The sequence below is a fragment of the Nelusetta ayraudi genome, unplaced genomic scaffold (genome assembly GCF_046127955.1).
Source record: "Nelusetta ayraudi isolate G7.1 ecotype Tasmania unplaced genomic scaffold, CSIRO-AGI_Nayr_v1 ptg000018l, whole genome shotgun sequence".
Classification (NCBI taxonomy): domain Eukaryota; kingdom Metazoa; phylum Chordata; class Actinopteri; order Tetraodontiformes; family Monacanthidae; genus Nelusetta; species Nelusetta ayraudi.
The window spans coordinates 523,801-545,549 of record NW_027466068.1 but is presented as its reverse complement, the minus strand read 5'-3'; the positions used below and the strand labels follow the sequence as shown (position 1 = coordinate 545,549).

General features: G+C 50.1%; 2 protein-coding genes and 4 non-coding genes across 12 annotated transcripts; 4 read left to right on the top strand and 2 right to left on the bottom strand.

Annotated features, from left to right (window-relative positions):
• Nucleotides 1–5,397, top strand: tti2 (TELO2 interacting protein 2). The gene is made up of 10 exons (XM_076025549.1): nucleotides 1–1,070; nucleotides 2,702–3,185; nucleotides 3,277–3,464; nucleotides 3,721–3,778; nucleotides 3,863–3,991; nucleotides 4,129–4,221; nucleotides 4,304–4,497; nucleotides 4,606–4,749; nucleotides 4,830–4,989; nucleotides 5,076–5,397. The coding sequence occupies exons 2-10, from the start codon at nucleotides 2,703–2,705 to the stop codon at nucleotides 5,160–5,162; spliced, it is 1,536 nt and encodes a 511-aa protein (XP_075881664.1). The 5' UTR covers nucleotides 1–1,070; nucleotide 2,702; the 3' UTR covers nucleotides 5,163–5,397.
• Nucleotides 5,261–10,971, bottom strand: LOC142887705 (uncharacterized). 7 transcript variants are annotated; one of them, XM_076025528.1, is made up of 18 exons: nucleotides 10,815–10,969; nucleotides 10,557–10,689; nucleotides 10,061–10,140; nucleotides 9,806–9,946; nucleotides 9,656–9,719; nucleotides 9,131–9,250; nucleotides 8,864–8,981; nucleotides 7,527–7,960; nucleotides 7,458–7,484; nucleotides 7,241–7,335; nucleotides 7,051–7,136; nucleotides 6,861–6,934; nucleotides 6,665–6,736; nucleotides 6,252–6,563; nucleotides 6,108–6,179; nucleotides 5,851–5,913; nucleotides 5,465–5,631; nucleotides 5,261–5,424 (listed from the first exon to the last, which is right to left on the bottom strand). In XM_076025528.1, exons 1-17 carry the CDS (start codon nucleotides 10,937–10,939, stop codon nucleotides 5,491–5,493), a joined length of 2,157 nt encoding a protein of 718 aa, XP_075881643.1. In that variant the 5' UTR covers nucleotides 10,940–10,969; the 3' UTR covers nucleotides 5,261–5,424; nucleotides 5,465–5,490. The 7 variants fall into 7 exon arrangements, with proteins under 7 accessions (XP_075881643.1, XP_075881644.1, XP_075881641.1 ...); XM_076025529.1 differs by having other exon boundaries at nucleotides 6,252–6,385; nucleotides 6,464–6,563; nucleotides 7,458–7,960; nucleotides 10,815–10,968; XM_076025526.1 differs by having other exon boundaries at nucleotides 7,458–7,960; nucleotides 10,815–10,968.
• Nucleotides 10,972–14,465: 3,494 nt separating this feature from the next.
• trnaa-agc (transfer RNA alanine (anticodon AGC)) lies at nucleotides 14,466–14,538 on the top strand. The gene has a single exon. It is a non-coding gene; the product is annotated as a tRNA-Ala (tRNA).
• Nucleotides 14,539–14,731: 193 nt separating this feature from the next.
• On the top strand, nucleotides 14,732–14,813 carry trnas-gcu (transfer RNA serine (anticodon GCU)). The gene has a single exon. It is a non-coding gene; the product is annotated as a tRNA-Ser (tRNA).
• Nucleotides 14,814–17,555: 2,742 nt separating this feature from the next.
• trnaa-agc (transfer RNA alanine (anticodon AGC)) lies at nucleotides 17,556–17,628 on the top strand. The gene has a single exon. It is a non-coding gene; the product is annotated as a tRNA-Ala (tRNA).
• A 1,497-nt stretch (nucleotides 17,629–19,125) lies between these two features.
• On the bottom strand, nucleotides 19,126–19,198 carry trnam-cau (transfer RNA methionine (anticodon CAU)). Its single transcript has one exon. It is a non-coding gene; the product is annotated as a tRNA-Met (tRNA).
• Nucleotides 19,199–21,749: the final 2,551 nt, after the last annotated feature.

Below are 21,749 nucleotides of genomic sequence, written 5' to 3'. Positions count from 1 at the left end.
CAGCGGTTGTGAGCGTGTGGCTAACAGCGGGGTGTTAATTATACATCTTTTCCGAGGGCAGATCACAGCAGCCCACACACACACACACGCGCGCGCGCGCGCGAACGGCTTCAAAACATTTCCTCCTCACTTTGAAATGTGAATAAAAACACGGGCTCGTCTCTGCGTTCGCGTGTACGCGCTTGCGAAGCCATCAAAGTGGTATTTAACCTGCTTGTCGAGGCCCTGATGTGGTCATGTCTGTGTAAACATGTAGGAAACAGCTCGACGCTGATCCGCATAGGAAATAAGAGGGCAAGGAAATATATATATATTTTTTAATGTGAATTAACCTGCCACTAATCTCACCGCAACCACTATTTTAGTCTGAGTCTGATGTCTGTCAACCACAGCCACGTATTCCTTTTGATACCACACACACACACACACACACACACACACACACACACACACACACACACACACACACACACACACACACACACATGGGTGACATCATTAAAGTCTTTTAACATTGTTTAGTACGCAGCAGGAACTTTTTTTGCTCGTCTATATTTTATTTATGGAAACACGTGACCATACTGCCATAATTTCGTGGTGTATTTTTATGCAATGACAAAACTATCTATCTATCTATCTATCTATCTATCTATCTATCTATCTATCTATCTATATAGAAGTCGTCTTTAGTTTGAACTGCCATCTCTTCAGCGGTCACACAGAATATTTCGCTCACTTAGAAAACACATTCTGAGATAGTCGTTGTTTGGTCCACTTCCTCAGTTCTTTTCTGCAAACATAAAAGTAAACAGATTGTAAAAATGTGCAAAACATGAAATTTCTAGAAAAAGAAATGTATCTTTCACATTGAAGTTTGCGACACAGTCTCTTTTGAAACGATAAGACATCGGAACAGCTGCAGCCAGGAGTTTGTTTCCGTCCGGACGTATTTCTCCGCCCACAGCGGCTCCTTCCTGTAACACTTCCGACGCGCTCAGTTGTGTGTTCGTGTATGTGCCGGGAATTTAAATCCCACGTCGTGGAGCCAGACGGCAGTTGTCTGTTCTAAGGTCAGTTCCATAATTTTAAAGTCTTTATTTTTCTGACTAAATTTACGATTAGAAGATTGACTTCAACTACCCGCAGGCCCGAGGCGTGATGGGAACTTAGCGGCTAAAACAAACAGTGAAGTCCGGTGTTGTGGCCCAACTGGTTTCTGATTAGACTTAAGCTTCGCTACAGTACATGTAATATGTTGTTGCACGTTTGCTGACAACGCCAGAAAACTTTCAAACACTGCAGCTCACGACCAACGCTGTCCATTGCACTTGAACGCATCAAACTCGGTGCTACTTCACCATTGAGTGTGGGATGGATACTATTTACGTGCGTCTCATGTACTGTAGCAAAGCTTAACAACGTTGATAAAACACCCAACTATTTTGTTTAAGTGCACGCACACAGACCACAGTGACACGAGTAAATGAAAGTTCTGGCTGTTCCTCTCCGTAATGATCCAGTGGCTCCGTGCTTGGCTTTTTTTTCTCGTTTACATATTATTTAGCGCATTTTAACAGCATTTTCCGAGTTAACGTCGTCACTTTTAAAACGTGACAGGCTGTCATGGTGTGCAGTGTTGTGTAGACTGTGATGTGGCGTTAAAAATGATGTTGACTCGAGGAAAAAGAACAAGAAACATCGACAAATACGTTTGGGTATTTGCATGGCAAACCGATGTGTTAACCGTTCCTGCTTTCGTTCCGGACCGTGGTCGGGAGACACAGGGGAGATTCGTCTTCTCCAGGGCCGAAGTAACGTGCTTCCTTCGGGGTTAATTCCCTTGAACAAACTATGACCCCCACACTGGTAGAAGCGGTGGCACACACACAGAGGAGGAGGACGTGTTGCTGTTGAGACGGGAGTTTTATGGTTTTGTGCACTGTAACTCGCTCGCTACCTGTCCTGGTCGCCGCTACCACTCATGCTCTCAGCCGCTCACTCGCGCGCTGCTTCTCCTTCTTCCTCCCGTTTGGGCACCACGGTGACGCGAGCGCCTGTGCTGGCCGCTCGCAGCCACGCACACACACTCACACGCCCTCACACTCACACATCCCACAACAGATGGTAACCAGTTGTCTCAGGCAGCCCAAATCAAAACGTTGCCTGGTGCTGACGTCACTAACTAATACCTAAGGAAAGCCGTTGTGAGTCCCGGTGGCTCACGGGGTTAGACAGGTGATCTTCATTGTGTGATTTTTGCTGGAGTGAGGTCGAGTCCAACTCGGCGCAAAATTGTTTTTCCACATTTTCTTTATTAAATTGTTTTTAAGTCACCAGTACGTAGAGCTCAAGTCCAGAAGCATATTCGCTGTGGGCTGCGGCTTTAAAATCGCCGGTAATATGTTGTTGCATGTTTGTAAATTGTGTCAAATTTGCTGACGGCGGCGCAACACATCTGCAAGGAAAACAGTTGGGCCACAACACCGGCTTGATCTGATTTCAGTCGAAATGTAACATTAACACAAGACACGGACACACACCGGATGTCCGGCGATATGAGGGAAACTGCCTACTTCCTGATTGCATGTCACGTGTCACAACAGAGCAAGTTGGCTGGGGAGTTTCCTCCATCCAGATTCTGATTCGGATCTACGCTGGTCTGTCTGTTCACTCTCTCCTTGTCTCCTTCTCTCCTCCCCAGTATGGAGCTGCCATCTTTACTGCAAGACCTTCATCTCCTCTCCTCCTCCTCCTCAGATAAGGACCCCCCCTGCCATGCTCCTCTTCCAATCTTGGAGCTTCTCTCTCAGCTGCAGGAGAAGCTTACCGGCCCATCATCAAACTCTGAAAAAGTCTCTCTGATTGGTCGCGTGGAGGTTCTCTTCCAAAAAACCGATGCTGATTGGCTGCTCTCCGCAGCCTCCTCCGATGGCGAGTGGGCGGAGCTTCGCTCAGCATACAGATCTCTGGTCTCCGCCCTGATTGGCTGTGCGGCTCTGTCAGACTGCGAGGACGACTGCGCCTCTCTGCCGTCCTCGGCCTATCAGGATGTCCCGAGTCGAGCCGCGGCAGTTTGCTCCGCCCTCGCCGCCCTGCTGGGAATTCTGGGACGCGGAGGCGTCTGCGCCGGCCTGCTGGTGGCTGTCGCTGCTGATGTGTGTGTGTTTGCTGTCACACACTTCCAGGTGAGTGTGGAGCGTCGGGTGCAAGGATAGAAGTCCAGGAAGTGAGAATCCCTCTTTAGTTCTGACGTTTTGTCGGTCATGTGATGCGCAGGAGCAGCCGTGGACCAGCTCGTCATCCAGACTGGCTGCCAGGGGCCTGCAGGGGGAGCTGTTGAAGGCGGGGGGCTGGAGAGACTCGGCCCACCTGCTGATGGGCGACGGGAATCAGGACGGAGAGGGCGGAGACAGCGGAGGAATTCTGGGAGGAATCCTGGACGTCCTGCAGCCTCGACTGAAGAAGTAGGCGGAGCCTAGCTGCCTTTCCATGACAGCTTTTAGCAAAATAAAAGCGGTATTTCTAAAATTTCAACAAAGACCATTACCTGTTAGCCATATTTGAGAGGTTTTTCCAAGTTGAGCTTCCAAGTTTCCATCACCAGTTAGTTAGTTAGACCACTGGTTTGCAATATATAGGCTTTGTACAGTTTTAGGGGTGATGGAAACACAGCCAGTGACTTCCAGAATATCAAACTCTGTGTGTGTGTGTGCACTGCAGAGACTCTTGGTGGCGCTGTGAGCCAGTGAAGCTGGTGTTTGCCTGGACTCTCCTGCAGGTTGGTCCCATTTAGTGAGACGACCCCACAGCGCCGATGGCTCATAGACACTCATTGTTTGTGTGTGTGTGTGTGTGCTCCCAGGTGACTCGCCCCTCTCTCTCCCCTCACCTGCCCCACCTCCTGCCCCCCTCCCTCCTACTGAACGACCACTACAGACCAGAGAACTGCATCCTGGGAATCCGCTGTCTGCATCACATCGTGTGCAACGCGGTAACCACACACACACGAGAAATGATAATGGTGAAGACCACCTGTTCCATCCTGATGTTGTGTGTGTGTGTGTGTGTGTGTGTGTGTGTGTGTGTGTGTGTGTGTGTGTGTGTGTGTGTGTGTGTGTGTGTGTGTAGCCTGCTGCAGAGCTCCGTCACTTCAACAGAGCAGAAGTCATTTACACAGCGTTGTTCAAACACCTGTACACCACCGAGGCCGACATCATACAGGTGAGCCTCTCCTACACACACACACACACACACACACCTCCCAGGCAGTTTGAGATAGCAGACTGTGTGTGTGTGTGTGCAGGCCAGCCTGTCGTGTCTCCTGGACCTCCTGCTGGTCCTGGAGAGCCCCCCCTCTTCGCTCACTCCCTCTTCCTGCCCTCGGATGCCCGGTCGCCACGACGACGTGCTGCGATTGGTCCTGACAAACATGGAGGCGGAGCACAAGGTGGCGCTGCGCCGTGTCTACGCCGCCGCTCTGCCTCCGTACATCGAGAGGTAGACCCTCCCCCACGGACTCCCCCTCCCCCATCAGGACGGCTGTGTGGGTCACCCCACCCTGACTGTGTGTGTGTGTGTGTGTGTGTGTGTGTGTGTGTGTGTCAGGATGGGCACGGCGGTCTGCAGGCACCTGCGGCGGTTGGACCAGGTGCTGCTGGGATACCTGGAGGTGGGAGATCCTGCTGGAGAGGCCAGTCGACTGGCGGCCCTGGTGGCGCTGCAGGGAGTCATCAGAGGGGCGTGGCCACGGTGGGAGCACACACACACACACACACACACACACACGCACGCACTCAGACTCACACTCTCTCACTCCTCCTCTCTGGCAGGATGGAGAGTCGGCTGGGCGTGCTGCTGCGCAGCCTGCTGAAGCTGCTGCTGGATGTGTCTGCAGACTCGACCCTCAGCGACGACGTCAAGCAGCAGCTCCGGAGCCAAGCGACGCTCTGCATCCAGCTGCTGGACCACTGCTGCCACCAGAAGCTGCAGGTGAAGCTCATAGTGCTGGGAGTTCAACTGGCCAGAGGTTCCTGAAGCCCTCACCTGACTGTGTGTGTGTGTGTGTGTGTGTTCAGCCTCTCCTGCAGCAGGTTGACAGCAGCTGCTGCAGCGACGATGTACTCGGCTGCCTCGCCGCCGTAACCGTGACAACAGGGAGGTGACACGAGGACACCTGACCTGGACGAGCAGTGGCGGCAGGAAGCAGGAAGCAGCCACTTCCTGCTCCCCGTCAGTCAGGACTGAGGGCGCAGACACGGAGCATAGAGTTTAATGGAAAGACTGAATCAGTGTGCGAAAAGCACTCTGGGTTACACGTTTTCATGAAGGCACCGTCGAGGGCCAAGTCCTCAAGCGCTTGACGTTGCGTTCAAAGACAGCACGGCAAAGCCAGTGTTGCTGGAGTTCCTGTGAATGCTGTTTCCCCTGCGTCAACCTCGAAAGCAAGAGTTCAGCAGAGTGAAACCAAGAGTTTGGGTCAGGTGACTGGGGTCAGGTGACTGGCTCAGGTGATGCGAGCAGAGAGTCCAGCTGGTCCACTCGGTGTCTGAGTCCCTCCAGCGTCTCCTGGGCCTCCAGCCGTCTCTCCTCCAGGGTCTCCTCGCGACTCCACAGGCTGCAGCGCAGTCGAGCCTCAGCAGGGGGCGAAAAATACAAAATCACAGTCAGTCAAAACCTCTGAGTTAGCCTTGCCGAGCCTAGCCAAGCCTAGCCTAGCCTAGCATCTCCAGCAGTGAAGAAGGTGAACGGGCTCTGTTGTCTTTGCTCAAGCAGGAAGCGCTAGTTAGCCGAGGTTAGCAGTGGTCGATGTATCTGATTGGATCCTAACCTGCACTAATAAACACTGTCTACCTTCAGGTGGTCCTCCTGTTGTCTGAGTTTCTCTCTCTGCAGCTCCACCTCCCACCTGTCATCCTGACACACACACACACACACACACACATAAACATTACATCACGAAAACATCAGGACAGGGTCAAACGGAAAGGTTCTGATCATTTGTCTCAGATTGGACGGCCAATGTTTCTGACAGGCAGAATATCCAGAGTGCAGCGCGCCTTATCTAAAACTATCTGACATCAGCACCATGAGCAATGTGGAGGTCTCACCTCAGTGCTCAGCACTGACCTACGGCCAGCCGTAGCAAGGTAGAAAGACTCCGCCCCCTCCCTGCTGGTCTCCTGCACACACACACACACACGCACACTCAGATATAGTGTGGGTATATTCCTAAATAAACAGTGCATAGTCACCTCAATTCTCTGGTGTGGTTCGTCCTCCATCTTGTGAAGCTCCTCCTTCATCTCGCCGAGCCACGCCTCTTTGAGAATGAGCTCCTCCCCCAGTCGCTGCCGCTGCTCCTCCCCCTGCGGCAGCAGCTCCTCCCCTGCAGACCAATCACAGCACGCCACCCACCGACAGTTGACCGTCTGCCTGGTTGGCGCGCTCGCCGGCGTCAACTCACTCAGCTCGTTGAGCTGCAGCTCCTGCTGTTCCAGACAGCGCCCCCTGTCTTCCAGTTGGCGCGCTGCACTCTGGATACTGGTCCACTCTGCACACTGTGCCTGTGAGAAACATTGGCCGTCCAAACAGAAGCAAATAATGGTCTTTGAAACTTTCTGATTGTGTGTGCGTGTGTGTGTGTGTGCGTGTGTGTGTGCGAGACCTGTTTCTGTTGGATCTGTGCGTCCAGGTCCTGGAGCTGTTCTGCTCTTTGCTGGCTGATCGCACTCAGCTCCTGCAAAAACACACACTTGCACATTTACGCCGATCATGATCTAAACTAACAAACTAACAAATCGTAATGTGTGTGTGTGTGTGTGTGTGTGTGTGTGTGTGTGTGTGTGTGCACGTGTGGCGACCTGCTCCTGACTCTGCAGCTCTTTCTTCTTCTCCTCTAGTCGCTCACTCAGCAGAGACAACAGCTCAGAGTTCTCTGGAAAACAAAGTGACAGTGTCACAACAGCACGCACACACACACACACCTCAGTCATTATGGATATTTTACTATAAAACTAATGTAGCTGGTTAATGTAGCAGGTGATGTCACACCCTGAAGCTGCTCCTGACTGGCTGCTGCTTCCTGGTCGAGCTCCTCCCTCTGTTTGCGAAGCTCCGTCTCCACTGCTGACAGACACCTGATGGGCAGACACAGTGTGGTTGGCGCAGTTTTTACAGGTGCGGCTCTGTGGACTGCACGGGGGGCGTGCGAGCATGAGAGAGAGAGAGAGAGAGAGAGTACCTGTGTGCGTGCCTCCTCCTGGCCTCCAGGTGTTTGCACTGCTCCTCCACGCTGCTCCTCTCCTCCCTCCTCCTGCTCAGCTCCTCCTGCTGGTGCTGCGTATACAGAGTGGTCGACTGTGACTCTGCTCCTCACACAAATGCAACTGATTCAGCCTGAAGCTGTGAAAGGAGAAGCGGATGAATGGACGAGCAATAGACAAGTGTTTCCCACGGACCTGCAGGTCTGTTTTCAGCTGCTCCACCTCCACCAGACATAGCTCCGCCTCCTTCCTGCCAGACTCCACCTCCATCAGACGTAGCTCCGCCTCCTTCCTGCCAGACTCCGCCTCCACCAGATGAAGTTCCACCTCCTTCCTGCCAGATTCTGCCTCCATCAGATGGAGCTCCGCCTCCTTTCTCCCAGACTCTGCCTCCATCAGACGGAGCTCCGCCTCCTTCCTGCCAGACTCCACCTCCTTCAGATGGAGCTCCGCCTTCCTCCAGCCAGACTCCGCCTCCTGCTGCAGCTCCTCCAGCTCGCTCCTCTTCCCCTCCACTTCCTCCCGTAGTTTTTCCAGCTCCGCCCACTTGGCTCTCACCTGGCCCTGCGTCGCCAGGAGCTCTGCCTCTGCCCGGTGCTGCTTCCTGCGGAGCCGCTGGACACCCTGGCAGCGTTTCTCTGTCGCCTCCTCCAACATCTGCTGCTCCCTCAGCAGCTCCAGCAGGACCTGCTTCAGCTCTGCAACACACACACACACACACACACACACACACACACACACACACACACACACACACACACAGTCAAACACGTACAAACAAGTTCTGAGGGGGCAGGACATCCTGATTGACAGGTGAACTCTGTAGCAGTGGTTCTCAACCCCTGGAGTCTTATATATAGGTGTGTGTACATATATATGTATGTACAGTATACATATATAATAATAATAATAATAATAATAATAATAATAATGATAATAATAATAATAAACTTTTATTTGTACAGCGCTAAATCACAACCAAAGGCGTCTCAAAGCGCTTTATACAATCAGAGAGAACCAACCGGGCCCCCGGAGCAATATATATATATATATATATAGCAAGCATATATATATATATATATAGCTGTTTTGTTTGGGTCATGGCTTAGTGGGTATGTGTATATAAATATAAACCGGCTCAGTGGTCTAGTGGTAGAGTGTCCACCCTGAGACTGGTAGGTTGTGGGTTTGATCCCTGGCTGAGTCATACCAAAGACTGTAAAAATGGTACCCATTACCTCCCTGCTTGGCACTCAGTATTCAGGGTTGGAATTGGGGAGTTAGATCACCCAATGATACCCGGGCGCAGCACTGCAGCTGCCCACCGTGCTCCCTCAGGGGATGATGGGTCAAATGCGGAGGACAAATTTCGCATCCTTCGGGATGTGACAATCACTGGGACTTTAACTCTTATAAACATATATCTATACAAACATGTATATACATATATATGTATTTTGAAACAGCTAAAACTGGCCACAAAGCCACGAGCCAATCAAAACAGCTCCGAGTTTTTAATGTCTCCCCCTGGTGGCAGTGGAAGTAAAATCAACCCTGCCCTCTGATTGGTTCGTTTAAAGCAGCGAGCAGCTTCCTGTCACCTGCCCTGTTGGCCTGGAGCTCCGACCGCACAGAGGCCAGTTTCCGCTCGTCCTCCTCCAGGTCACAGGCCGCAGCACAATGCTGACTCAGCAGCGCCCCCTGTTGCTTCCCCAGCTCCTGCGCAAGCACACACGGGACAGGAAGCAGTTCAGCCATCTTGCACAAGTTGGAGCAACAACAGAAGTCCCCTGAGGCGAGGTTGGAAGCCGCGCCCCCTGCTGGCGGTGCCCCTCATTGACGGAGATGTTTGCTGGTCTTTGGCTCACCGCCACTCGGTGCTGCAGACGTAGCTCCTCCCCTCGCAGCTCCTCCACCCTGCTAGCAGCCGCCTGGTGCTCCTCCGCCCTCTGAAGCAGCCTCTGCTCTTGCTGCTCCTGCTGCTCCGCCTGCAGTGAGCACCACCGCACGCTTCACAGGAGGCACTTTGGACCTTTTTGAAACAGTGTTTCTCAACTGGTGGGTCGCAGAGCTGTTTCAATTGGGTTGTTGCTTCGTGGGCAGTTTTAAAACATGTTTTTAGAGAAAATGTTGGGCATTTATTTTGGAGGACACACAATTCAATTATTTCAATTATTTATTTAGAGCAGAAACTTTATTGTCATTGTCAAGGTTGACAACGAAATTAAGTGCCAACCATCGGTGCAGTAGAACATACTAAATAGACACTATACACTATACTATATTTATATTTATTTTTGTGTCATAAATTTGGGTCTTGACTTCAGTTGAGAAGCACCTGTTTGAAACATCTTTGAAGATCTAAATGGTGACCTTGAACTTGATATATTTACCTGTTTGCAGAGCGAGTCCAGACGGTTCCGAGCGTCCTGGCAGTCCGACAGCGCTGCAGATAATCTGCGGAAAACGCGTCCAAAACATCAGCACCACCGCCGAACACTAGAGGGCAGCAACACGACCTGTTTCTGAATTAAAGCGCGCACCTGTGCGTCGCTGAGTCCAGGTCTGTGTTGACTCGTGCCAAGTCCCGCCTCCTGTCATTCAAGGCCTCCTCCACCTCCCTCAGCATCAGCTCCTCCTCCTGTCTCCGCCTCCTCAGCTGCTCCGCCTCCTCCTGCAGGTCCCTGGAGGGTTGGGTGGGGGGTGCAGGGGCGAGACAGTGTAAGCAATGATGGAGATGTGAAGAAGAAAACGCCGGCGACAAGTCTGGAATCCAGAGGCCAACTTTGCGAGTTTACCTGACCGCCTCCGTCAGACAGGTGGCGCTGCGCTCAGCTGTGTGCTGCGACAGGTCGGCCTGCTGCTGAGCGGAAGAGGCCTGAGGGAGAAACACAGAGAGGACAGACGTTGCGTCCCGCTCACAACTGGACGTTTCACTGAGACGCCGACTCTCGCAACACATCACAACACAATAGTAAAAGAACAACAATTCAGTTTTCTTATTTTGCCTTATTCACCATAAACAACAAAATCATTTCTATATGTTTGTGGGTCTCTAATGCTACCAAACCTTTTGAAACACACACACACAAAAATTCTCTTGAAAATATAATTGGAATTAAGTCAAATTTTTAACGGTGCCCAAAAACTTTTTTCCACAATTGTATAATGAAGAAAATCAGACTTGCACAGGTACCCAAAGATAGCAACCCTGAAGAGAGACATTCTGTGAGTGTGCGTGTGTGTGTGTGTGTGTGTGTGTGTGTGTGTGTGTGTGTATGTGTGCGCGCGCACCTTCTGTCTGGTGCTGCTGATGCAGCTCCAGGCCTCCAGCAGCAGTCGGTCGGCCTGCCGGAGTTCAGCTCGTCTCTTCAACAGTGTTTTCTCCACGCACTCCACCTCATCACACACCAGCGCCACCTGTCTCCTGTTGACGCAATGACAGAGTGAGTGTGTGTGTGTGTGTGTGTGTGTGTGTACGGCGCTATGTGAGCGACCTGTAGGAAGAACCGCCGGCGTGGGGCGGTTTGACTGAAAGTGTGCGTGACGCACCGCTGTCGTCTCAGGCTGCGTCGCAGCTGTTTGGCTTCCAGCTTTAGTTTCTTCTTCTCCTCCTCGTCCTCCTCCACCGTCCTCGCCGTCTCGCTGCGCCCACAGTCACACACACAACTGTCCATCTCCTGTAGGAGCAGGAACACACACACACACAATGTGAAGGAGGAGCTACACAGTGCAGCGAATAGCAGCAGCGAGCTGTGACTCACCGCAGCGGCGGCGCTGTGTTCAGGGACGTTGCAGTGCAGAGCAGCGCCCCCTGCTGGACAACAGAGCAGCAAGGCAGGTCCAGGCAGGTGATGTGAGGAGGCTGCCTGAGGAAGAGGAGGAGGAGCGCCGCCCCTCCGTTCTGGTGGAACCAATCACAGCCAATCACAGCCAATCACCAGCCAATCACAGCCAATCACCTTAACTAAGAGCACTCTACTACCTGGATCAGACACTCGCATGGGAGGTGCAGTGGAGACCCAATGCTGCCCTCCTGAGGTCGCCAAGTCCTGTCGCTGTGGCGCCCTCTCAGGAGAACCCAGGTAGTGCAGTTCCAGGCCCGAGTCGTGAGTCCCCTGAGAACCAAGACTTGGTGCCTGAAGTGGACAGACAGTCGTGTTAATGTAAATATCTTGTTTTTTCCTTTTTAACCATCAAATATTTTATTGTAATATATTTTTCCATCTTTTTTGCACTGTACAGTTGCTGTAATTTTGCAAATTTCCCCACAGTGGGATTAATAAAGGCCTTCTATTCTATTCTGTTTGTGTATTGTGTGTGTGTGTGTGTGTGTGTGTGTGTGTGTGTGTGTGTGTGTGGCCTTTTGTGTCCTACATTGTGTTCAGCCCGTCTGAAGCTCTCTGTCATCGCTGTCCTGGTTCTGGTCCCGGACCAGTCCAGTTCCTCCCTCAGAGTGTTGATGTGCCTCTGAGCCTGACGGAGTTCAACCCTCAGTTCCTCCACAGCGGGACTGTGTTCAGACATCTGCCAGGAAGAGAAACAACAACAGCAACTGCAGTGTTCAACCCTGTGGAGAAAACACAAAGACAAACTGCAAGTTCTTGGCAGTGTGTGTGTGTATGTGTGTGTACCTCACTGTCCCGGAGCATCAGCGCCATCCTGTCGTTCAGAGCTCTCAGCTGGTCTGCAGCTGCCCACAGCTGTTTGGCCGTCAGCCGATCACACTCGCACGTCGATGACGATGACGAGGGTTTGAGCTGGATCACATTACACTGACGGTGAGGTATGTGTGTGTGTGTGTGTGTGTGTGTGTGTGTGTGTGTGTGTGTGTGTGTGTGTGTGTGAGGTGTGAGGCTGACCTGCTGCAGCAGAGCATCTCTCTCCTGCTGGACACCCTGAAGCTGGAGGCTGACCCGCTCTAGCTCCATCTCCTGCATCACACACATGGTTACAGTTCACACCAGCCAAGACGACAGTAGCTGCGTTTCCGTCACCCCTAGAATTGCGCAAAACCTAAATATGGCAATAAAAGCTGGTGATGGAAACAGCTCAACTAGAAAAAACCTCTCAAATATGGCTAAAAGGTTTTGACGCTGTGATGAGGAGGTTTTTCACACCGATCCATATAGACCCACGTAAAATTTGGGGCTTCTAGCACGTGAGGAACCCCGAAACCCTAACCCTAACTTCAGCCTTTAGCGAAACCCTAACCCTAATTTGGGAGACTCCAAAGTTGACAACTTTGCAATTGACATTACAGTATTTTTCAGTTTTTCAGGTGGATTATTTCAAAGACTATACAGTAGAAATGGACATGTGAGGAATCATTGTAAAGCATGTGAGCTCTACTATCACAATCAGTTGACATATTTCACGGGAAATCATTTTAGGCCTATTTGGGGGGACTCCAAAGTTGACAACTTTGCCATTGACATCACGGTAGTCCCCCCAAAAGGCCAAAAATGGTTTCCCGTGTCAACTGATGTCAACTGGTTGTGATAATAGAGCTCCCAGGTTTTACAACGATTCCTCACATGTCCATTTCTACTGTACAGTTTTGGAAATAATCCACCTCAACATAGACATAACGATTCGCTGAATTTTATATGTTGAAAAGTGTTGGGATAAGCACTGCCATCTAGCGGTCAAATTGCGGAATGTTTTTTTTTTAAGGTGGAATCGAAACTTAAGAAGCACCGCGGCGAATGTGGAGCCAACTTCAGCGCTGTGACGTACGAGTCCACTCGGAACTACAGGAACACAGCGGACAGCGAATTAATCGATAAAATGGATTTATCGCCCAGCTCTAAGAGCAATATCGCAAAAGTGTCATGGAAACACTTTATGGCATTTACACCTCAGCGGACCAGAGAAAATGGCGAGTTATGATTGGACAGAGGAGGAGATGGAATATATATATATATATTTTTTACCAGGTTCTGGTCCGGACCCAGGCAGCCACTGACCCCGTTCTGTCGGTCCTGTTTCTTTTTGCGCTGAGAATTGTGCTGTCGGGCCACCAGGGTGTCCAGCGGCTCCTCCTCCTCCTCCTGCCTGCCGCCCTGGTCCAGCTGGGCCTTCAGCTGGGCCTCCAGCCGGGCCACCTGGTCCTGACCCTGGGTCACCCGGGCTTCAAGCTCTGTTCTGAGCTCCTGTCCTTGGTGCAGCTGGGCCTTCAGTCTGTCCACCTGCTCCAGGCTGCACCGGTAGTCCTGCTGGAGCTGCTTCCTGCCGGCGCTGGTCCACTGGATCAGCCTGGACAGTCGATCCACGCTGCTGGACAGTTTCTGCTGAGGACTTAACGGGACACAGACGACCTCAGTCTCTAAAACCACAGTGACAACTGGACCTGTTCTGTGTTACACTTGGTCAAAACTTGATTTAAAATTATGTTATTCTTTCATTTCATTAAAATAGTGAATATAGTGTCCAGATTCCATATGTGTTCATTCAAAAAACCATTAAATCAGAAGCATGTGTCCAAACTTCTGACTGGAAGTGTATATATACACCAGTATAATAATAACACATTTTATTTATAGAGCACTTTTCAAAGTCCTCAAAGAGAATTTACAAAAAACGTTGAGAAGGTTAAAACACACAAGAATAAAATTTGCAGTTGCAATACTACAAATAAATCAAGAATGTGGAGTAGAAATAAGAGATGTACAGGTACTACCCGAAAAATTAGAATATCAAGTAAAAGTTGTTTTATTTTGGCAATTTAACATAAAAGATGAAAGCAACAAATTTTATTGAGCCATTCCACGCAAATTGACATCTCAAGCAGTTTCTTGTTGTAAAATTTCAGCTTATTAAAACCACAAACCCACAAACTCAGAAAATGATTATAAAATTTGACTTTTTTTTTTTTAAGCTGCAAGACCTGATCCAAAGAAATAAAAACTTGAAATATATTGATTTGTCATATTATTCCTTTATATAATATGTCAAATTCACCTTTTAAGTTGAATTGCAGAAATACAGCAACCTTTTCAGGATATTCTAATTTTCTGGGTGGTACCTGTATATATACTATATACTTATATTATATTATATAACTCTGTGCTGTGATGTTTCTATTGCATGTATATTTTTATTTTTTCCTGCTTTTCTTTCTGTGACTCCTCAGAATTTCATTCCGCTTGTCATGACGACAACTAACTGAAGACGTTGGCTCTTGAGGCTGGAGGAGCAGCAGGGGAATTAGCTCAGATGGTAGAGCGCTCGCTTAGCATGCGAGAGGTAGCGGGATCAATGCCCGCATTCTCCACTCCACAGAGTTTTTGCCGCTGTGCATGAAAACTCTTTTCCGAGCCTAGCACGCCTTGGCTTGCTGCCCGACGTGACCATGTGACCAAGCACCACTTTGAAATCTAATCACTTGGCCCCCAAAACTGCTGAGTCAGGCCCGCAGCGCTCTATTTTCACTGGGCTTAGCTGGGCTCCGGCTCGGCGGCCAACACGACGAGGTGGCCGAGTGGTTAAGGCGATGGACTGCTAATCCATTGTGCTCTGCACGCGTGGGTTCGAATCCCATCCTCGTCGTTGGCTTTTGGGTTGTTTTTCTTTCCCCCCCTCCCCCCAGCATTGAATTGTATTGCTGCTGCTCTCTGGATTGATTATTGAAGCTGTGATACCTGAGCTGCTGCTCCTCCTCCACCTGCTGCTGCTGCGGCTTCCACGGAGGCTGCTCAGGGATCTGCAGCTCCGCCGTGATCCGGTCCAGCCGTGCCTGAAGGCTCTGGGTCGCCTGCTCCGGCGCCGGTTTCTCAACCTGAAGGCAGTCAAACAGACTCACACTGCAGTCGGCAACATTCCAATATTGAAGAGTCGATTATTAAAACTAGGACTGTAGAACCATTTGTTCTTGTTCATGGAGACAAATCTGTAACCTTCCATATTTAACCATGATTAATCGCCTTTTCATTATGTTATGATATTAATTATCTCCCTATTGATGTCAAGCAATTCTTACCAATCGAGAAGCAAATCAACACGAAGAAATGATTTCCTGTTTGATCTTTTGTGTCATTATTTCTATCTAAACAATGCATCTAGACCAGACAAGGGCAAACTACGGCCCAGGGGCCGTATACGGCCCGTGGAGCTTTTTAATTCGGCCCACCAAACTTGAACTAGAAAGTCTGTTAATATGAAGTAATAAAATAGCTGTGTTTTGTCAATTATCTCAGTGTTCTAAGAGTCATTTCAATAAAGAGCAACTTATTGCTCACCCAACTCAGCGACATCTTAGCTTGTCTTAGCTCCGCCCTCAGTTCCTTAAGCTCCGCCTCCAGCCCCTCCTGCAGCCTGCCGCTGTCCTCCAGCCTGCTTCTGAGGGTCCGGGTGTCCAGCCGCAGGTCGCGCAGCTCCCCCTGCTGGACGGACGTGTCCTGTGGCGAGCAAAGGGCGCAATACAAACAGGCCTTTAGAACGGCTGACAGGATGACTGTGACCTGAAACGCGATTCATAGCAAATCTTTCTATTGTAGATTTTTCACACTACACAAAAAAAATGTTAAATGCCAGAAAATCATCAGAAAGAGTTTCTTCCCAGCGTGACGTCACCACGTCGTCCATGCTGCTCCAGGATCGTTGTGATTGGCCAAAAAGACCACGTGAGTCACAGAGGCATGATGGGAAGTGACACTACTGCGCATTGCTCTATGGGCCCATTAATGCAGAAGCCAAAAACGTTTTCAGCGTCTGCGCTGTGTGAACAACTCCAGTGAAATGAATGGAAGCCATCTTGGAGTCTGGGGGTTTGGTACACACACACGCACACACGCTGACCTGTATGTGTGTTCTGACAGCATCCTCCAGCTGGCTGCAGTGACCCTGAGTGTCCTCCAGGCGGAGCCGCAAATCATCATTTTCTTCTTGCAGGAAGTGAACCTGCTGCTGAGCACAACGAGCCTAAAACACACACAGAGGTCAGAGGTTTTACACACACACACACACACACACACACACACACTACCTGCTCTTTCAGTCCTCTCAGGGATTTCTGAAGTCCACAGATGATTCCCTCTAAATGCCTCTGAAGAGCTTCATTAGCTGAGATCTGACCTGGAGGAGGAGCAGAGGGTGGGGGCGGGGTTAAAACTCAGCATGACACCAGTGCTGGGTTCTGATTGGCCGGTGGGCTCCTCACCATCGGTCAGCTGCTGCTCCAGCTCTTTGATCTCCTGCGTCTCGGCGGCGATGCGAGACAGGATGTCACCCAGGCGGTCCTCCAGCGCCACCTTCTGGCTGCTCATCCTGTCCAGCCCGGTCAGCCTGCTGCTGGACGGCCGGTCTGTCAGCTCGGCCTGGAGACGCAGACAGAGACACCAGCCAGTCAGAACGTTCTGCTTGCTTTGAGCTTGTGTGTGCGTCACATCGGACCGACTCCAGTAGAACTGTGTGGTTGTCTGTGTTCTCAGTGGAGGAACACAAACACTGAGTTGTTTATTTATTTCGCACATTTAAACAACAACAAAACAAGAAAAAGGGAAGTAAAACAAAGACAACAGGTTGGCATGTTGAAGAGCCACAGCAGTGGGCGTCGACCTCGCTGCCATCTCACACACACCGACACACTTTACTGACTTTACAATCAGTAAAGTGCAGCATGGAGGCTTCTACAAAGAACATGACCCGACAACGTGTGTGTGTGTGTGTGTGTGTGTGTATCTGCTCAATAACAGTAACAAAGGAAGAGGTTGTGTATCTGATCTTTTAGTGTGAGCAGCTTTGTGATCTGTGCACACAGCAACTGTTGCTGCTGCTGCTGCTGCTGCTCACACTGAGGTGTCACTACTCACAACCAGCAGCCCTGGAACTCCCTCACCTCCTCCTCCTCCTGCTCCTCCTCCCCTTCCCTCACCTCCGCCTCCGCCTCCTCCTCCGTAACTCCGCAGACATCTCAGCTCCTTCTTCTCCGTCTCCCGTGTCGCTCCTTCATCTCTCTGGAAAACTTGCCTTCCTCTCCGCTTTCTTTGAACCAACACAGGAAATCCCCCCGCCGGCCAATCGGGAGGGGCAGCTGCAGTGCGACACGCACGCAGTCTGTCCAATGGGAGTCCAGTCCCCCTCAGTGGAGGAGTTGGGGAGGAGTCGGCCTTCTCTTAAAGAGGCGGCGACGGCCTGTTGCTGCTGCCGGTCAGAGCAGCGGCCGGCTGAGGTTTGTGGTGCCGTGGGTTGAGAAACATGAGACAGACAAAGACAGGCGGCCGAGGAGGAGCGACACAAACTAAAGCGCATGTCATACAAGAGGTCAGAACGGCGCCCCCACACTGCAACACTGGGGAATTAGCTCAAATGGTAGAGCGCTCGCTTAGCATGCGAGAGGTAGCGGGATCGATGCCCGCATTCTCCACTCCACTGTGCCTTTTGGCGTCACACACACACACACACACACACACACACACACACACACTCACAGCAGCAGATAGTGTTGCCCATGACCATCACAGGCCAGTGGCTCCCACTAGTGGTCAATCATAACTTAAAATAGGCTTTCAAAAATGTTTGAACTGCTTTTGTCACCAATAGACTTAAATAAGCTGAATGATTAAATTGTACTGAAATCTTTCAATTGAAGGTACTTTTACACAACAATCAGTAAAGTGCAGCATGGAGGCTTCTACAAAGAAATTGAATATAGAAACTTCCAGCAGCAATGACGTGAAGCAGCACACAGATAGAAGAGATTAAAGCACACAGATAAACAAAACTGAATAATTACTAATATACAGTAAAAGAAGAGTTAAATCATATAAATAAATATAAAAGTGGACGCACCACTTCATTGTCCAATACGGGACAATTGTATATTTTAAGGCAGCGGCCCCCCAACCTCTTTAGCACCATGGCCTGTTTTAATGTGTATTTTCAAGGACCAGCATGAAAACTGTGGTATTTTCTAAATATAATAATAAACGTGAATCCACTGTGTACACTTTTGGAACTTTATGAGCAGCGTTCTCCTAACATGGCGACAACAAATGTGCTCTGTTAAACCTTGTTGTCTTTTTCTTGGGAGTCGTGGACTCTTCTGTCTCCTCACTGGACCTCAGTCGAGCGCCTTGGCGTGTGTCAAGAGTTGAGCGTAAGATGGACGTAACGGAGAGAATCTGGTCATTTTTCAAAATAAAATTGTTCAGAATCAGATCATGAATGAAACGGGATTCATTTAACGGAAGTTAATTATTCTTTCTGTCCGGCCCGGTACCAAATGACTGGTGGTTGGGGACGGCCGTTTTAAGGGACGGTTGGCAACTCTACCAGCAGGGCGGCGACAGCGGTGGGGGCGGCGGACTGTGTAAGTGGAGACTCACTGGTTGCGTGTGGTTGGGCTGCAGCTTCTCGCTCTCCTCCGTCAGTCTGTCCATCTGCGCCTGGGTCTCGTCCACTGCCTCCTGCAGCCGCCGCAGGACCCGCAGCTTACGATGTAGGCTGCACAGCGCCTCCTGCTGGGTGATAGGGGGATATTTTGGGGCGACTGTGAGCAGTCTGGACCACAGTGACTGCAGCGTGTGAGCCAGGCTACAAACAGCACTGGGTTTGGTACCTGTTCAAAGGTTTGACTGTGCTGTCCAGACACTGGCAGCGTCTCTGAGTGCAGCGCAGCATCGTCCACACAGGCTGAAGAAAAACACAACAACAAGTTAACAACTCATAACAACCAGAGTAACAAAAAAGTTACTCAATAAACTGAGACATTTGCAAGTGTCTGGTCTTTAAGAATTCCTGTCATGAGTTTGTCAAGGTTTTCTACCGAGAGGAAATATACATATAAATATATATATATATATATATATATATATATATATATATATATATATATATATATATATATATATAAAAAAAGAGTTGCCCCGTGTGAGGCTCGAACTCACGACCTTCAGATTATGAGACTGACGCGCTGCCTACTGCGCCAACGAGGCCTCTGGAAGCCACAGTCCAGATCAGCTGCTTAATCTCAGGCCTTATCTCCACATGCACAGTTTTTTTTAACTAATAATAAAATAGGAATAATAAATGACGATGATAATAATTAAAAAAAAAAATCTTCAGCCTTTTTTAGACAGTTGAGCAATGAGTCAGTGCTTCCTTCTATATCAGTGGTTCTCAACTGCTGGAGTCTCAGGATGCACATTTTCATTACTTACAATGAGGTCACGACCCAAATTTATTCCACAGCACTCAAATTTAATACACACAAATAAAAAACGCAAGTCCACTTTCTATCATGTCTAGTAAATAAAATTATTGAAATAAAAAAATCTTTAATTTTGTGACGCAAAAAAATTCCACTTCACTGAGTGTGGATGAAGCCGCATATAATAAAAAATCCCCCAAAAAACGTATGTGTGGGTTTTCTGTACTCACCTCTTCCGCTCAGGTCGTTCCTATTGACGTCCAGAAGGGGGCGCGATTCCTCCGTGTCTGCCTGGGTTTGTCTCAGCAGAGAGGAGGAGTAGGAGAAGTAGGTGGAGGAAGAGGAGGAGGAAGAGGCGGAGGAAGAGGCGGTGTTCCTGGTGGGTTCCTCCCTCCTGATGTCGGGACTTCCTGCCGCACAGTCGACTTCCTGCTGAGTTGACCGCACACAAACACACAGATTATAAACAAACATCAGAGAAAACATTTCCACACCTCCGCTCAGCCCTCATTCACCGAGACCGCTGCTACAGTACCTGTACTAGAGGCTGCAGTTCACCACCTGTCCTGTAGGGGGGAGTCCACTGGTGGTGCTGCTGCTGCTGCAGCTCACGCAGGTGTTGAGACGCTTGAGTCAACTCATCACTCATTTTCTGCAACTGAAAAGAGCAAACACACACACACATACGCACTGATGAAAGGAACCAATCAGACGGAGGAACTTTTATCAGGACGTGTGGTCGTCAGTGAGTCTACCTTCAGCAGGGAGGAGAAGATGGAAGGAGGAGAAGGAGAAGAAGACAGAACTGGGCTGAAGAAGAGCTTCAGAAAACAACAGAGAAGAAGCAGAACAGAGGATTTCAAAGGTCAGAGGTCACCTCGCCTGTGGATATAAATGTGTGTGTGTGTGTGTGTGTGTGTGTGTGTGTGTGTGTGTGTGTGTCCTACCAGCAGCTCCTGCTCCAGCAGAGTGTGCACTGCCGGCTGTTTGTCAGCCTGCTTCGCCTCCTCCTGCTGGTGGAGTCGAGTCACTACAGTCTGCAGCGCCCACTCCAGCCCACTCTGCTCTGATTGGCTGTCGTCCACCTGCTGAGGCGGGGCCTCCAGCTCCTCTGATCACACACAATTTGAATGATGAACAAAAAACACACCAAAGCTGTTCAATAAAGAAAGAACAGGCGACATACCGGTGCTGAAGCGTCGATGGGCGTGGCCTCGTTCCTCCGGGGTGATTGACAGGTTGTCCAGCCTGTCCAGAGTCCTCAGGTGGTAGAGCAGGAAGAGGCGGGAGCTCTGCAGGGAGCAGGCGGGGTTCCCCGACACGCTGAGCTCTGATAGGCTGCTGAGGGAACGCAGCCTGGACACCTCGTACAGCTGAGAGCACGACGGCCGTCCAATCAGAGACGAGCAGATGACAGAGGAACCATTGACAGGTTTGTAGGGTTTTGGAGTTTTGCTGGTTTGTTTTTTTTGTATTTTTTGGCTGCTGGAATAATAAATGCTGCATTGAGCAGCCAACGAGTCTGTCTCCTCAGTTTTTCCCAGTCGAGACGCCCTCACAACACACACACACACACACACACACTCAGACACTCCAGTGTGTACTCACACATGTGATGAGGTTGTGTTGCAGGTGCAGTGTGTGCAGCGATTGCAGTTTCCTCCCGAACCAGTCGGGGATGTGTGCGATCCTGTTGTGGGACAAGTTCAAGTGCTGCAGACGGGACATGAGCTGCAGGCCCTCCAGACTCCTGCAAGAGACAGCACACACACACACCAAGGGAAAAACATTATAAAGCAATAGCAGACAAAATAGTATTTAAAAATGTGGGTGGCCACAGGGTTGACTGTGTGTGTGTGTGTGTGTGTGTGTGTGTGTGTGTGTGTGTATGTGTGTCTCACTGGATGTTGTTGTGGGCCAGCTGCAGCTCTCTCAGCTGAGTCAGTCGACTCAGTCCATCCATCCTCACGATGGCGTTGTGGTTTAGTTTCAAAATCTCTAGACGTTGACAGCCATGGAGGCTCTCTAGGAGCTGAACACACACACACACACACACACACACACACACACACACACACACACACACACACACACAGTGTAAAACCAGGTTTTAGCAGTAGTATTAACAGATGAGCAGTACTACTCTGGGCATGCCTGACCTTGGCTGCTCTGTTTCCGGTCAGGGAGGACAGACTGAGTGAGTGGACCAGAGCTAAGGAGCGACAGCCAGACACCTTCAGCAGCAGCTCCTCACTGATCCTGTTCCTGCTCAGACCTGCTGGGACCACTCCTGCACCTCCTCCCGTCTCCCTCCGCTCCTCCATCTCTGGACACAC

Bases quoted from the DNA above. Each gene is read 5' to 3' on its own strand.
- tti2 (XM_076025549.1), top strand. From the start codon at position 2,703: ATGGAGCTGCCATCTTTACTGCAAGACCTTCATCTCCTCTCCTCCTCC. The intron at 3,779-3,862 runs GTTGGTCCCATT...GTGTGCTCCCAG, and splicing joins TTGCCTGGACTCTCCTGCAG to GTGACTCGCCCCTCTCTCTC. The intron at 3,992-4,128 runs GTAACCACACAC...GTGTGTGTGTAG, and splicing joins ATCACATCGTGTGCAACGCG to CCTGCTGCAGAGCTCCGTCA.
- LOC142887705 (XM_076025526.1), bottom strand. From the start codon at position 10,939: ATGGACAGTTGTGTGTGTGACTGTGGGCGCAGCGAGACGGCGAGGACG. The intron at 6,935-7,050 runs GTGTGACATCAC...TTTGTTTTCCAG, and splicing joins CAGTCAGGAGCAGCTTCAGG to AGAACTCTGAGCTGTTGTCT. The intron at 6,564-6,664 runs GTCTCGCACACA...TGTTTCTCACAG, and splicing joins CACAGATCCAACAGAAACAG to GCACAGTGTGCAGAGTGGAC.